General features: G+C 41.3%; 1 protein-coding gene across 1 annotated transcript; it reads left to right on the forward strand.

Moving 5' to 3' along the window:
* The first annotated feature begins 10200 nt into the window (after window positions 1-10200).
* Window positions 10201-12146, forward strand: ASCL4 (achaete-scute family bHLH transcription factor 4). The gene has a single exon (XM_045186969.3). The coding sequence runs from the start codon at window positions 11213-11215 to the stop codon at window positions 11705-11707; it is 495 nt and encodes a 164-aa protein (XP_045042904.2). The 5' UTR covers window positions 10201-11212; the 3' UTR covers window positions 11708-12146.
* Window positions 12147-14443: the final 2297 nt, after the last annotated feature.

The raw sequence follows: 14443 nt of genomic DNA on the forward strand, positions 1-14443 counted from the left end.
CTCCAGACTCCGGGTTTCCGTCTTCAAGGGGTTCGCCTGCTAGGGAAACATGGGTCCACGCAAGCCCACAAGATTCGAAATAAGGGACTTAGCACAGAGATGGCAGTGTTATCCACGTAGAATTGGGATTGTATCCCCAATATTTTTCACTATATGTTACCCCTTGAGGGTTGTCCAATTTCCCTGTTTCGAGTCACAAATGCTGGTGTTCAGAATTTTATACAAATATCCCTCCCTTCTCTCTTTGTCCTCCGTTCCCTATTGCATGCCAGGCACTGTGGTAAGCCCTGGGGACACTGAGATGGCTTTAAAGTTTAATGGTCCAAGTTCATGAGGACTGGACTTTGAAACCATAACACACTACCTGCCTGATAGCTTCCATACACCAGCAGAATAGCAGCGACCGAGGAATTCTTCCTTTCATTCAGAAAACGTTTACTGATTTATATCTCAAACACAGACACGCAAAATAAGGCACAAGTCTTGACCTTCAACAGCTTGAAGTCAGGTGGGGACTGGTGAGTTCTGAGAATTCAGTCTCTTGTAACAGGGCAGAGGCACACACAACGTTCTGGACTAGGGCGGGGAGTGGTGTCGACCTAGGTACTGTTTCTCTCCCTTTACCTCTCATAAAGAGAACGCGCATTCCAAATGAGGGAACTTAATCACTGAACGTTGGTAGGTCACATTGGTCTTGCTTTTTTGTTGACAACAAATAGAAATCTAAATCGTCCGGGCTGGTGTGGCTACGTGGATTGAGCCTGGGCACTCGATTCCTGTTCAGGGCACGGGCTTGTGTTGCTGGGCCAGGTCCCCAGTGGGGGGCGTGCTAGAGGCAAACAGTTGATATTTCTCTTATACATTGACGTTTCTCTCCTTTTCTTTCTTCCTCCTTCCCCTCTCTCTAAAAATAAATAAGGTCTCTTTGGCTAAAAAAAAAAAAATCTAAATCAAGAAAGTCACCATATCACAAGTGAGAGATAGTATTCTGTAAAATGACACTTCAAACCTAGGGCCAAGGGAAAGATGCTGTGTCTCATAGAAGGCTGAGTGATTTCACTCTGGCTTTCCATGACCCTTCTCTTTGAACAATTTTATTAATATCAGAGGTGTATATTAAAATTAGGTCATCTTAGGTTAAAATCTAAGAGCTAAAACTATCATATTTATAGACAAAAATATAGAAGAAAATCTTTGTAAACTTTACAGGATATAAAAATCAGGAACCACTAAAATAATTAAGAAACTGAACTTCATTAAAATTAAAAATTTGGTCTTGAAAAGACACTGTCAACAAAATGAAAAATCAAGCCAGTGACAGGGAGAAAATATTTGCAAGACAAATATCTAGCCAAGGGCTTTTATCTGGAACATGTAGAGAACCCTTTAAACTCAAAAATAAAAAGGCAAACAACCCAATATTTAAAATGGGCCAAATATTTGAATAGCTGCTTCACCAATAAGATATGTGGATGGCAATTAAGCACACAAAAAGACGAGGAACACCATTAGTAATAAGGGAAACAAATCAAAACACAATGAGGTAACATTACATACCTATTAGAATTACCAAATTAAAAACACCAACCATAACAAGTGTTGGTGCAGATAAGAAGCAGCTGGAACTCTCATACGTTGCTGGTGGGAGCACAGAAACACTACAGCTGTTTTAGAAAATAACTTAGCAATTTCTTATACCATGCAGTTCAGTAATTACACTCCTAGGTATTTACCTAAGAGAAAATAAAAATATATTACAGACAAATGTTCATAAAAGCTTCGTTTGTAATAGACACAGACTGGAAACAATCCAAAGGCCCATCAACTGGTGAATGAATGAATAAGCACATTATAGAGTATATCCACATATTGGAATACTACTCAGAAATAAAAAAAGAACAAGCTATTGATACATAGATCAATCTCAAAAGCATTAAGCTAAGTGAAAGAAACCACATACAAAAGACTGCATATTATGTATGTCATGTACATGAAATCATAGAAAAGGCAAAATGAAAGTAACAGAAAGCGCTAAGTCATTGTCAGGAATTGCAGATGCCCGGGAGGGATGAGACTGCCTGCCAAGGGACATGAGGGAAACCAGGGATGGTGGGGATTATCTTGATTGTGGTAGTGGTTACACAATTGTCTATTTTTATCAAAGTACATAGTCCACTCAAAATGGGTGAGTTTTATTATATGTAAACGTACCTCAGAAAGTCAATTTAAAAAATATGAGGATCACGAAAAATGGGAGGATCCTAACCTCATTCCCCAGACTAGATTAGATCCACTGTATGCTCTCTCATCGCTCTTACCTTTTATTTTAAGTAATTGTTTAATTTTCTGTCTTGCCAAATAGATTTTAAGTTTTGGGGACAAGATCCATGTCTACCTTATTGAATGCTATATGACATAGCATAATACCTAGCATAGATGAGGTGCTCAGTAAATGCAAGCCAAAATGGCATAGTTGTAAGCTGTGCTTACTGACTCGCATACCTATTTATTGGAGACTACAGCAAATGGATGCCTAAAGGTTGCCTGAGGAGCTGATTTAGGTGACTTGCCAGTTTAAAAAGACATCAAGGTGCCAGTAGACAACAAAAACAATGGGAGTACTGACCAATCAAACAAGTAGAAATGAAGAGTGTTGCTGCTCTTTTAGTATTAAAAACCCAAGTAGTAGGAAGACTGTGGAACAAAGATGTAGGGTAGACCTTAGAGAGAACTGTAGATAAAATAAACCAGACAACAAGCATCAACATTTTCGCTGAGTGGGAAAGACAGTGTAGAGAACAAGCTACCTTTAAACATGATAGCCCTAAGACAAGGACAGGAATGGGTGAACTGGAGCCGGGACTGGCCTCCTTGAGGGTACCTTTCTTTCAATTGACTCTAATTACTGTTTCAAATCCTGCTTCCTTCCGATGGCTCATTTTAAGGAGGGTCTGGAAATAGGACTTTTCATGTGGATAAACCTGTTCTTTGACATTCTTTGGATTCTCTTCCATAAGCCTGATACTACTATAGTTTATTGCATCAGATTCTAACTGACTCATTTCTTTATTTAATATTTGCAGAAAAGGTATGGGAAGGGTAGAGTTTATTCAACAAATAGTTGTTAAGTGCTTATTATGTGCCAGGCATTGCTCTAGGCACTGGGGGTACAACAGTGATTTAAAAAACAAAACAAAAACAAAAACAAAAAACACAGTCCTTGTGGGGCTTACATTATAGTGGAAGAAGATAAATAATAAACAAAAAAATTCAAATATAAAAGATACCAGATAGCGATAAACACCATGAAAAAATGTGGCAGAGAGGATAGCTAGAAAGTGCTCAGGGGATGGGGGCTGTGATTTTAAGTAGAACAGACAGAGAAGTCACCATTGAAAAGGTGACATTTGAACTGAAGGAGGTGAGGGAGTAATCCATGAGACATCCAGAAGAAAAGTGTTTCAGTCACACAGAGAAGGACAAGGGCAAGGGCCCCAGGGAAGGAGAACGGCTGGCATGTCTGAGGAATTGCAAGGAGGCCGGTGATACGAAACTGTACTGTCCAATATGGTAGCCTCTAGCCACTAGCCACAGGTGGTCTCTGAGCCCTGAAATGTGCTTGGTTCACACTTCAGGAATCTTAGGGTGGAGAGTAAAATAGTGGGATTGTGTTAACAGCCCCAGTTCTTTACTCTTCCTGGTAACCATACCCTTTGCTAGGTGACTTTACAGGTCATCCCAGGAATAGGTGGAGCCTTTTTCCTATCCCACGATTCTGAGTTGGACACACCAGACATTCTTGAACTTAGCCAAACACAGCCTCCATCATTGCCCCTCAGGCTCACGAACTAAATACATGCTTTTTGGATTAAGCTACTGGGTCTTGGGGTGGTTTTATTGATGGCCATTCTGATGAGGCTGGCTGCCTTCCTTTTCCTGGATACCACTGACTCTCTGCTCTGACCTTGGGAAACTGTACATGTGTATAGAACATTAAGCATTAAGTATTTGGAGCATTATTTCTCTTGGGTTAATGTTTCAAGTCCCTGGTGTAACTCTTCTAAAGGCTGCAGAATGGCTTGTCTTCTCAATGGAGTAGTTGTGGGACTGGAACTGGGATAATCTTGTGTGTTCTGTTAACCTCTTTGGACTTAAAAAGTGGAACACAGGTGATATTAAACTAACTCAGTTTCTCAGATATGAAGGAATCATAATCATTTCGGTGGACGTCCGCCCAAGCTGTAACTGCTGAAGGAACCCTGACTCTGCTCGGGCTTTGGAGTACCCTGCTAGTTGAGACTGAACAGAATTAGAAATTGGGGGAGCCTTGAGCAGTGTGGCCCAGGGGGTTGGAGCATTGTCCAGTAAACCAAAAGGTCATGGGCTCAATACCTGGTTAGGGCACATGGCTAGACTGTGGGTTCAGTACCCATTCACGCATACAAGAGGCAACAGGTTGATGTTTCTCTCTCACATTGATGTTGTTCTCCCTCTCTCCCTTCCCCTCTCTCTCTAATCAATAATCATGTCCTCAGGTGAGGAAAAGGGAAGGAGGGAGGGAGGAAGGGAAAAAAGAAAAAGAGAGAGAGGAAGGAAGGAAGGGAGGGAGGGAGGGAGGAGGGAAGGAAGGAAAAGAAATTGGGGGAATGATCTGTGGAGGTTATCCAAAGAAATTTTGATGTTGATATCTTCAAATTTGACCTACAAAGGTAAGGTTTCTTAAACTTTGGATTTTAATTTATCCCTAGTAATTTAATAATGGGGGGAGTAATTTAAATTTAGGGTACTACTCTATTAATAATTTATTTGATTGCATAACCTCTCACCAGCTTATATTGGAATCTTCTTCATTAGAGTTAGGAAAAGAACTGAGAATGAGTTTTTGGCCTAGGGACCGCCAGACTTTGGGGTTAATTTAACTAATGTATCATTCTGGCCTATTTTAGAGATTTTAAGGGATGAAAACTAAACGGCCCATCTATGACTCTGGGATGGCACACGACGGAGTGGTGGTTGCTAATGAAGGAGGGTGGAAATTCCAACCGTAAAAGAAATTAAAAAGTAACAGAAAAGTTAGCACTAAAGAACATCCGTGTGGTTATTAGGATGTGTTTTACCAAGCCTTCAAGGAATAGGTAATTTCCATGTTTTGCCAGTGGTTCCAGAGCCTAGAAATAGATGGGAAGCTACTCAACTTATTTTTAAGAGTTTAAAATAATGCTAAAATCAAAAAAGGAAAGCACAAGAATATAAAACTGTGAGCCAGTGTCACTTGAGGCTGTAGGAACGAAATCGCTCAATAAAATATTAACAAACTGAATCTAGCAGTGTACTGAAAGAATTACAACTCCATAGGGTGTAATCTCAGGAATGCAAAAAGGCTTAACATTAGCAGAGCTGTTATTGTAATGTACTGCACTGATAAAATACAGAAGAAAATATGCATGATTGTCTTTAGAGTGCATTTGATAAAACTTAATAGCCATTCCTGATAATACTTTTCAGAAACAAAGAGTAGAAGAAAATTTCCTTAATTTGATTAAAAATATCTTCTCCATGGTGAAACATTAGAAGCTTTCCCATAAAAAAATATGAGGATGCTGGCTATTACTACAATTAGCATTGATTGAAAATCTCAGGCAGTGAAATTTAATAGCAAAAATAAATGAGTTATATTAGCAAGGAAGAAACAAAACTATCAGTATTAGTAGACATATGATTGTAGTTTAAAATGCTACAAAATCCTCTTTCAAAAATAATGATTAGCCCTGGCTGGTGTGGCTCAATGGACTGAGCACTGGCCTGTGACCCAAGGGGTCATTGGTTTGATTCCTGGTCAGGGCACATGCCTGGGTTGCAGGCCAGGTCCCCAGTATGGGACGCAAGAGGCAACCAGGCAACCACATATTGATGTTTCTCTCCCTCTCTTTCTCCTTCCCTTCCTCTCTCTCTAAAAATAAAATTAATTAATTAAAAATAAATAAATAAATTATTGGATCAGATGAAGTTTGAATAAGGAACGATTTAAACATTAATTATAAAAAAATAATGTTTAGAACTATCTTGAGTGGGATGTTGTTTTACAAGTGTATACATTTAGCAAAGCACATTGAATTGTGTATTTGATATATGTGCATTTAACTGGATGTAGATTTTACCTCAAAAACCATTAGAACTAATAAGAGAGATCACTGAAATGTCTGACTGGATTAAAGATTAACATGAAATAAATCAACAGCTTTGAAGAATGGAAAAATATTCCATTCATAAAAGCAACTAAACCTATGAGACATCTTGAGGTAAATATAACATGAAACATGCAAGGCCCACATGAAGAAACTCTGGAACTTTATTACAGGGCAAAAAAACCCAAGATCTGAATCAATGAGTCCTATGTTCATATAAGAGAGTTCAATGTTTTTTAAAAAGTCAATTCTCACCACATTAATCTGTGTATTTAACACAATTCCAATTAGAATCCTAAATTTGTTTGTTTGTTTGTTTGTTTCTCCTGGGTATTAAAAACGCAGGTTACCTTCCTTGTTCTTCTCTTCCAAATTTGGGCGTGCTTGCTCAAGAGTTCTTCCAGATGAATTGTACTCAGCCATCCATTCTCCAAGCCTTGAATTTGGTGCCTTTCTCTAAATCACACCAAGGTGCCACATGGACAAGGAAAAGCCCTGTAAAACGTGTAGTTGGAGAAGGTAGCCTCAAATAAGAAAGAAAAGACAAAAACCAGAAGGAAAGAATGTATATGACTACCTCAAAATTTTATATTTCTATATGACAAAAGAGGCCGCACAGACAAAGTTAACATGCAAACAGCGTTTGAGAAGAACAGAAATAAACAGTACTAAATTGTATCTAAATATCTGTGGTTGTTTACATTGTGCTGCAAAGTATATTATCTTTCAAGTAGAATGTGGTGATGGGGTAGAGGATTAATAAGCTTTTACCCTTCTGCAGGGCAATTGGACCTTCAGTTTACTTCCTGTTATCTGTTCCTCTGAAGCCTGATAAAGATAGAATTGTCAACTATTTCCTTAGCCAACAAACATTACTTATATTAGAGCAATTACCTGATTGGTAAATTGCATTTGGACTGGCAAAACTATAATTACCTGATGGGAGAGCATAGCTGTGGGCTTTCCTGAGTGTGAAAACTCTTTAATTGGGCCATGGTGGGTCGCTGGAAGCTGTGTCTGTGAGGTTGGGACGAGAAACGCTGGCTCCAAGTCAGGGCAGCTGCCGCAGGGATCTCGTGTAAGTCTGCTGTCCTTGCACCTGAGCTGTCACTAGGCTGCAGGCAGGTTAAGAAGGAGCAGCTGCATGATCATTACAAGTACTCCCAGGGATGGGGAATGCCTACTTCTGCCCTGCTCCAAAGCTGTTGTCCCTGACCTGTATCCTTCCGAGTGAATCTGGTGCTAAACGTGGCCCGTGGTAGTCTTAGCAAATCTTGATACTGAGTTGTACCTAAGAAGACCCCTGGTGGATGTTGCGCGTGGTAATATAGATAGTTTATACGGGAGTTATATAGAAAAAGACTAATTGGATAGAATTGTGTTTGATAATCAATTTGAGATTTAGTGAACTACCCTGGTGGGAAATCTGATTTCTCAAGTGAGGTCGCACTACTGTACATGCTTCCCTGTTCCCTCTCGTGACAGCTGAAGCACACTGCAGATATGGGGCCACAAGAGGAGGCACACCTCCGTGCCCTGAGCCTAGGAAACCCCAATCTGTAACGTGATATCAAATATTTACAAGCGTGGATCAAAGTCTCTTCACCTCCCCTGTTTCAAGCAGGTGACGAAGGACAGGTCCGAGTTTTAGGGGTGGAAGTTTTCCTTGGCCTTGGAGATACCTTTAAATCTACTGAACCTGACCTTGAGTGACTCACATTCCCTCTTTTACAAGCAGATCCCCAGAGGACTACACAAACCGAGTCCCAGCGTCCTTGGAGGTTCAGCACGTGTGAAAATCGACCCAGCCGGTCTCGTGGGAGACGTCTTTAAAGTTGGGGAGAACATCTGTCTGGGTCAAAACCGACTGGAGAGTGATTGGCAGTCAGAACCCCCTCTTTTGATCTCTTTTGTCTTAAAGAAGGCAGACACCCACCCCATCACCTTCACATTATGTGAGTGAAACAATGCTTCTCACTGGAAAAGCCACTTATTTCCAATGCATTTACGCCTTCGCAAAGCATAGGAAAAACTTTTACCAGCATTCTTTGTGACCATGCAGATACCTAACGGCACTGCTTGGCCCCTATAAAAAGATCACCATAGGGTTAGGATGTGACAATTTTAGATTGTGGTATTATTGGGGGCAGAAGGGAGGAACTTAGTCCTGTAGGTATTTATTCTTCGAGACAAATTTATAGAGAGCCAGAAAACCTCATCCAAGAGCTTTAAATTATAATAATAAGTCTGTTGACTTGGGTCAGATCAAGGTGTCCCTTAAATTTTTCTATCCATTCTCTTACTATTTTAAACTTCATTACATTAAAAAATACAAAAATAATGTGTTTTTTTGTGATGAGTTAAAGAGCAGAGACATCCATAAAGAAAAATAAACATCCTCCATCCCTAATGCCACCCTTTTAAAGCAACCAATGACAGAAGCTGACTGTCTGTCTGTCCACTTCATTCTCCGTGCTCACACAAACACGTATAAAGACGTATGTGTCACGGAGGGTAGCTTGTTTTGACTTCAGGCTGTATACATTACTCTGCAATTTGCTCTTTTTCACTTAACACATTATGGACATTCTGCAAGTTCTTACATATAGATCCAACTTATTAGTTTTAATAATAGCATAATATCCTAAAAGTATTGCCTCTTTTCCTATTGATGGACATTCAGGCTGTTTCCTTTTTTTTTCTTTTAAAAAAATCACTGCAAACAATGCTGCAACAGATATTAATTAGTGTTCTAGAAATCCATATTGGCGCATTCATTTTTGGACAAAATTGTAGGGATCTCTGGGCCAACGGACAGGTGATGTGCAGTATTAATTTCAATAATTACATTCCCAAAAGTATGTAGCAATTTATGCTTCTGCCCCTTCTCCAAATCTTTGCCTGCCTTGGATGTTAGCAATCTTTTTCATTTTGCCAATCTGAGGATGAAAAATATCTTTAAAAATTTTTTTTATTGTTATTCAATTACAGTTGTCTGCCTTTTCTCCCCATCCCTCCACCTCACCCCAGCCGAACCCATCTCCCTCCCCTGCCTCCACCCTCCCCCTTGATTCTGTCCATGTGTCCTTTATAGTAGTTCCTGTAATCCTCTCTCCCCACTGTCCCCTCCCTGAAAAATATCTTTTAACTGTTATTCTCTTTGTTCCCCGCCCCAACCAATCTATTCTCCGCTCTGCAAACGGTGATCTTCTTGAAAAACAAATTTACTACCTCAACTCCCTGTTCAAATACTTCATTTATTTCGTGTTACTCTTAGAATAAAGGTCAACATCTTTGACACGACAAAAAAAGCACCTTGTAGTATAATCGTCCATCTGCCCCTCTGGTGGGTTTTTCTCCCAATAGGAAGGCTTTCTCCAGATCTAACTCCACTGAGAAATCAAGATGCCACTAGCTTGTTTGCTGGAACAAGCCTCATAGAAAGTTATGCCTTTAAAAATGTGACTAACTTATGCCTGAAAGGAATAATTATTTCTATTTTATTTGCCTTGATGGAAGTGTTTTTCCAGTTGCTTCAGGCAGAGCATTTAGAGTAAACAGGGGAGCACAGGATTTGTCAAAAAAACATGTTAGGGCGACACCTTGGCTCCGGTGGAATAGGTACAAAGTCTGATCATAAACGCAGGGGGTTTTTGCTTCTCCTATTTTTAAGTTGGACTTTTCAAGTAGAAGCTGCCTTTAATGTGCTGGTTCGCAGAACAGGAAATCTGATTTTTCAGTGTGATAACACATTCTTTGACATTAACCGGTACAGTTGGATTTTTAATGACACTTTTATCTTCAAAGCCCTTCACCAACACTGGTGGATTAATTATTCATTTTTTGGGTTGTGTGTTAAAAAGAAAACTCTTCAAAGCCTCATCCTTTCTCCTTGGAACTGGGGCTCTCCACCTTTCAAATGTTGTTTTCCTGCCCCTAAGGGAGAAAATAAATTGCATCTTTTTTTTTTTAAGACAAAAAGAATACAATAGAAATATACTCTTTACGCTATGGAAAGATGATGTCCTTATATCCTGGGTGGGATTAGAAGAGGTCGGAAAGCAGTATTTAAACTGTGTTTACAGTAAGCACTGCGAGATACAACCCTGGCGAAAAGTGTTTGTTGCTCTTCAGTCCTTTGATTCGCTCCCGAAAAGCACAAATACATAAAGCGCTCTGCATTCACCATAAATTGGAGTATAATCGGCAGACCCTTACATTTGTTGCGAAAATGTATTTCATTCCTGTTCCCTCCAAACAGTGTCTAATTGGGTTTTTAAAAGATTTGGTTTTGGAGAAGAAAACCCTCAAGACTTCCCCTGGGTTCTCCTTGATTTGACACAATTTATAACCACAAGGGAGCAGTCTTTCTTTTGATGAGGTCTTCCCTCCACCTCCCCAGAAATGAAAGAGCAAGTGTAAGTTTGCAAACAGTCTAAAAGCCCTTTCCATTAGCTCTGGACGCCGGAAACCACAAAGGGCAGTTCGAGTTTTGATTTTCAAGGAGAAAGCCTCTGGTAAACTTTCGCTCAGACGCCAGGAGGTCTGTTGGTTCCTGGGAGGAGCTCTCCTGAATCCTTGAAGATTCCTGTGCTCTTGAAGACCCAGATCAGTGGATTACAGTAATTGTAAACCTTAGGTGGCGTCGGAAGATTACTCTGTTTGGTGTGCGCTCACATTTCCAGGCTAGGGGACGGAGCAGAGGAACCCCTTTTGTTACTTTTTGAAAGAAGAAGATCAGAGAGGAAGACGGGGTTTTGAAGTGTGGATTACCGCTCCTCCATCTTCGCCTAGTACCTCCGTCTGGAACTTTATAAAGAGATTGAGGAGTGCAGTGAATTTACGAAATCATGCAAAGTTTCCTTGAAGCCTGTTCTGGAACGTAGCTTCCGGACCAGAAACTTCTCCCAAAACAGAACTTCTCTGCCAGGCAGTCTGAATGGACCGTCATCTCCGCTTTGAAGATTTGCAACTTTATTCTCTGTTGAGAGATTAACTTCTTGGGTGATCTGTTGGCTTGTCGGCGAATGATGGAGAAACGTAAACCAGCCGGACTGCTGACCTTGCCGTACCACCTCCACCCGGTGCCCCTGAGCCTGCCAGGGACCCTGCCCCGCCTCCCTCTGAGGGACCCCTTCAGGGTCCCCTTGCATATGGATGACGCGTGCTGCGCCCGGAGACGGCCCTACCTGCCCCTGCCGCTGGACGGCGCCTTCGAGCCCGCCTTCCTCCGCAAGCGCAACGAGCGCGAGCGGCAACGCGTGCGCTGCGTGAACGAAGGGTACGCGCGCCTCCGAGACCACCTGCCACGGGAGCTGGCGGGCAGGCGCCTCAGCAAGGTGGAGACGCTCCGCGCCGCCATCGGCTACATCAAGCACCTCCAGGAGTTGCTGGAGCGCCACGCGCAGGGGCAGGAGGGCCCAGCCGGCCCCCCGCGCAGGCCCGACTGCAACAGCGATGGCGAGTCCAAGGCCTCCTCGGTGCCGTCGCCCTGCAGCGAGCCGGAGGAAGGGGGCAGCTAGCGAGCGCCGGGCCCCCGCCCTGTCCCAGGCGCCCGTTGCACTGCGCGCCTTTGCAGCCTGGTCTAAGGTTCTCTTTGAAGGTGGTTGCATTTTTAATCTGGTTGTTCCTCCGGGGGGGAAAAAAATCGTAGGAAAAAGAAATTAGTACTTTAAGGGGAAAATGATATTCTGACATTCTGGTTGGATTTTTTCCCTTTTATTGGCTTTGTGCCTGCAACTTAAAGGTGCTTATTAAGGAAACTCTTCTGTACTTCTCAAATGCAAACTGCGCCAGATTCTGAGCACCTCATTCATTCTAAAAACTCAGAGGGCAGTAACAGTGGGAATTTCCCACCGTCGTTGGTGCGTAAGTGATGTACATAAACACTGAAATAAACCCAACCTGAACCAAAGAAGAACTTTCCAAAAATAAATAAATAAATGGCAGTTCTTAAGATGAGAGGAACGTTTTCCTGCATTCCTTCCTTTGGGAATTATATTAGAAATTTAATCGGCACCGTGCATTGGGTCAAGGGGACTCGAAGCTGACACCTGACGACACATTTGTCAGCGCGTCCTGCCAGACCAGTCCGTGCTGCTGACGGAGTATGTGAACCGTGGGTCTAGAGAAGACATAGACATTCTATATTTGATACATCCTGTTTTATCAAGAAGTGGGTATTTGGAAACTTCATAGAATTTAGCAGGTCAGATGTTAGTGCCAATGGTCTTTTTGGAAGAGAATTCAGAGTTGCGTGAAAACATTTTTCCTTTCCGTTGTGTTTGTCCACTGGCTTTTGGTTTTGTTTTGTTTAGTTTTTCCTTTTCCTTTTCCTTGCATCGTCCCTTGTAGTTCTTATTCAACTTTCGGTTAAATTGAAGTGACACTGTGACTTTTTTTTAGAGTAAAGGCTTAGATGGGTGAACGGGCGGGCTGGGGTTGGTCCATTCTCAAACTTTCGTCACAAGGACGGCTTCCAGGTATATTGGAATTATCTAGTGACTTACTGCGGCTTGTTCTAGTCTTTTAAAAATACTTAGTTCTGGTTGGGTTTTTTTTTTCCCCTCTGAGAAACACTTATAAATCCAGAGATAAGTCAAAAACCTGACACACTGTTGTGGCTCAGTTGGTTTGAGCTTCTCCCACAAAGCGAAGGGGCGCCGGTTGGGGCATAGGCCGGGGTTGCAGTTCGTCCGGTGGGGGTGAGTCGGAGAAGCAGCCGCTCAGTGTTTCTCTCTCGCGTTGATGCTTCTCTCACTCTCTTTCTCCCTCCCTTCCCCTCTCTCTAAAAATAAATAAATAAAATCTTAAAAAAAAAAACCCTGACACAAGAAGATAAACTTCCTGTCTCTGAAGTTATTTTCTAACATGCTGATCATGCAGGCAGCTTTGGTCTGGGGTTGGGGAGTGGGGTTAGGAAATACAGAAGGGGCAAAACTGACAAGGGTGAGCCCTTTCAGAACACTTTCCCTTAACCCCCACACTGGCCTTCGGAGGTAGGTTTTATTACCTGCTTTTTACAGATGTGTCAACGGAGGGAAGCTAATATCCAGTGAACATCTCTTACATGCCAGGGATTATACTGTGTGTTTTTTAACATTTTGTTCTGTTTAATTTTCATAAATCTGTGAAATGAGTATTACACATACTTTGCGGTTTGAAAAAAAAAAATGAAGCTCAAACAGATTACTTGCATTGCCCAGATTACCTTTGCTACAATTAGTTGAGCTGAGAGCCAGTCCTTGCTCTGTCTGACCCCAAAGCCCAGACTTGCTGTCTCCCTTATCACGCCTTCCCTTTCGCTCAGCAAATGTTACTTGGCCCATGGAATGCTGAACCCATGTTAAAAAGGATAATTACTAATATTTATAACGATGAGTATAATGGTATTCTATCCCTTTCAGCTGCGCGGATAAATGATGTGCAATGATTCACAACCAAACCTTCCTTTTTCTTAAGAACAAGGGAAGAGCCTATCGGTTTTGAGTGAACAAAACGTAAGAGCTGCTTTTCTTACTCATTACTTGATTCCAACCTCACATTCTCCTGTAATATATCCATTTTAGTCTCCAGGCAGGTTGTTATTCCGTATGGGGGTTTCAATGGAGCAAGCCTAAGTGAGATACATTTACTAATTAGGAAAAATAAAAGGGAGGGGGAACACCCATGTTACCATCCTAGGTGAGTTGGAGGAAATGCTAATTAACCAAGTTGCTAAGAACCTTGAGAGACTGTTTCAGGGGTCTTGGTGGGGCAGTAGTCACACTTTCCATTCCTTTATTCTACTCTCTTTTCCAAAGTAGGAATAGTAATAACAAAAGAGTGTATTTTCTTTAATGTGCACAGACTATGTGATTACTTTTTAACTGCAGGATAAAATAAATACATTTTCTTCATTTACTTCTTTAAAATAAATGTATAAAATCTGTTAATAAATATACTTTGCTGAGATAAGTGACTTATAAAGAGAAGGAAAGGACAATTTTATTTTTTTAAAAAGAGACCTTTATTTTGGATAAAATGCCTTGAGAGACTTTTAATGTGGTTTTGTTTGAAGCCCTATTGAGAATAAGACAATGATTTTGAGAAACCTTTAAAAAAAAGTAAAATCCCAGCTCAATTATATAACTTCTTTAGAGGGGAAAAAAAATCAAGCAGTTTTTTTGGAACCTTCCTGATGGCTCACAGGAGGACCACCAACCCAGGAATGAAACTTTTAAAAATGTTCAGTCTTCCCTTTTCCTGCGAATGAACGC

The sequence above is a fragment of the Desmodus rotundus genome, chromosome 3 (assembly GCF_022682495.2).
Source record: "Desmodus rotundus isolate HL8 chromosome 3, HLdesRot8A.1, whole genome shotgun sequence".
Taxonomy (NCBI): domain Eukaryota; kingdom Metazoa; phylum Chordata; class Mammalia; order Chiroptera; family Phyllostomidae; genus Desmodus; species Desmodus rotundus.

Bases quoted from the DNA above. Each gene is read 5' to 3' on its own strand.
- ASCL4 (XM_045186969.3), top strand. From the start codon at position 11,213: ATGATGGAGAAACGTAAACCAGCCGGACTGCTGACCTTGCCGTACCAC.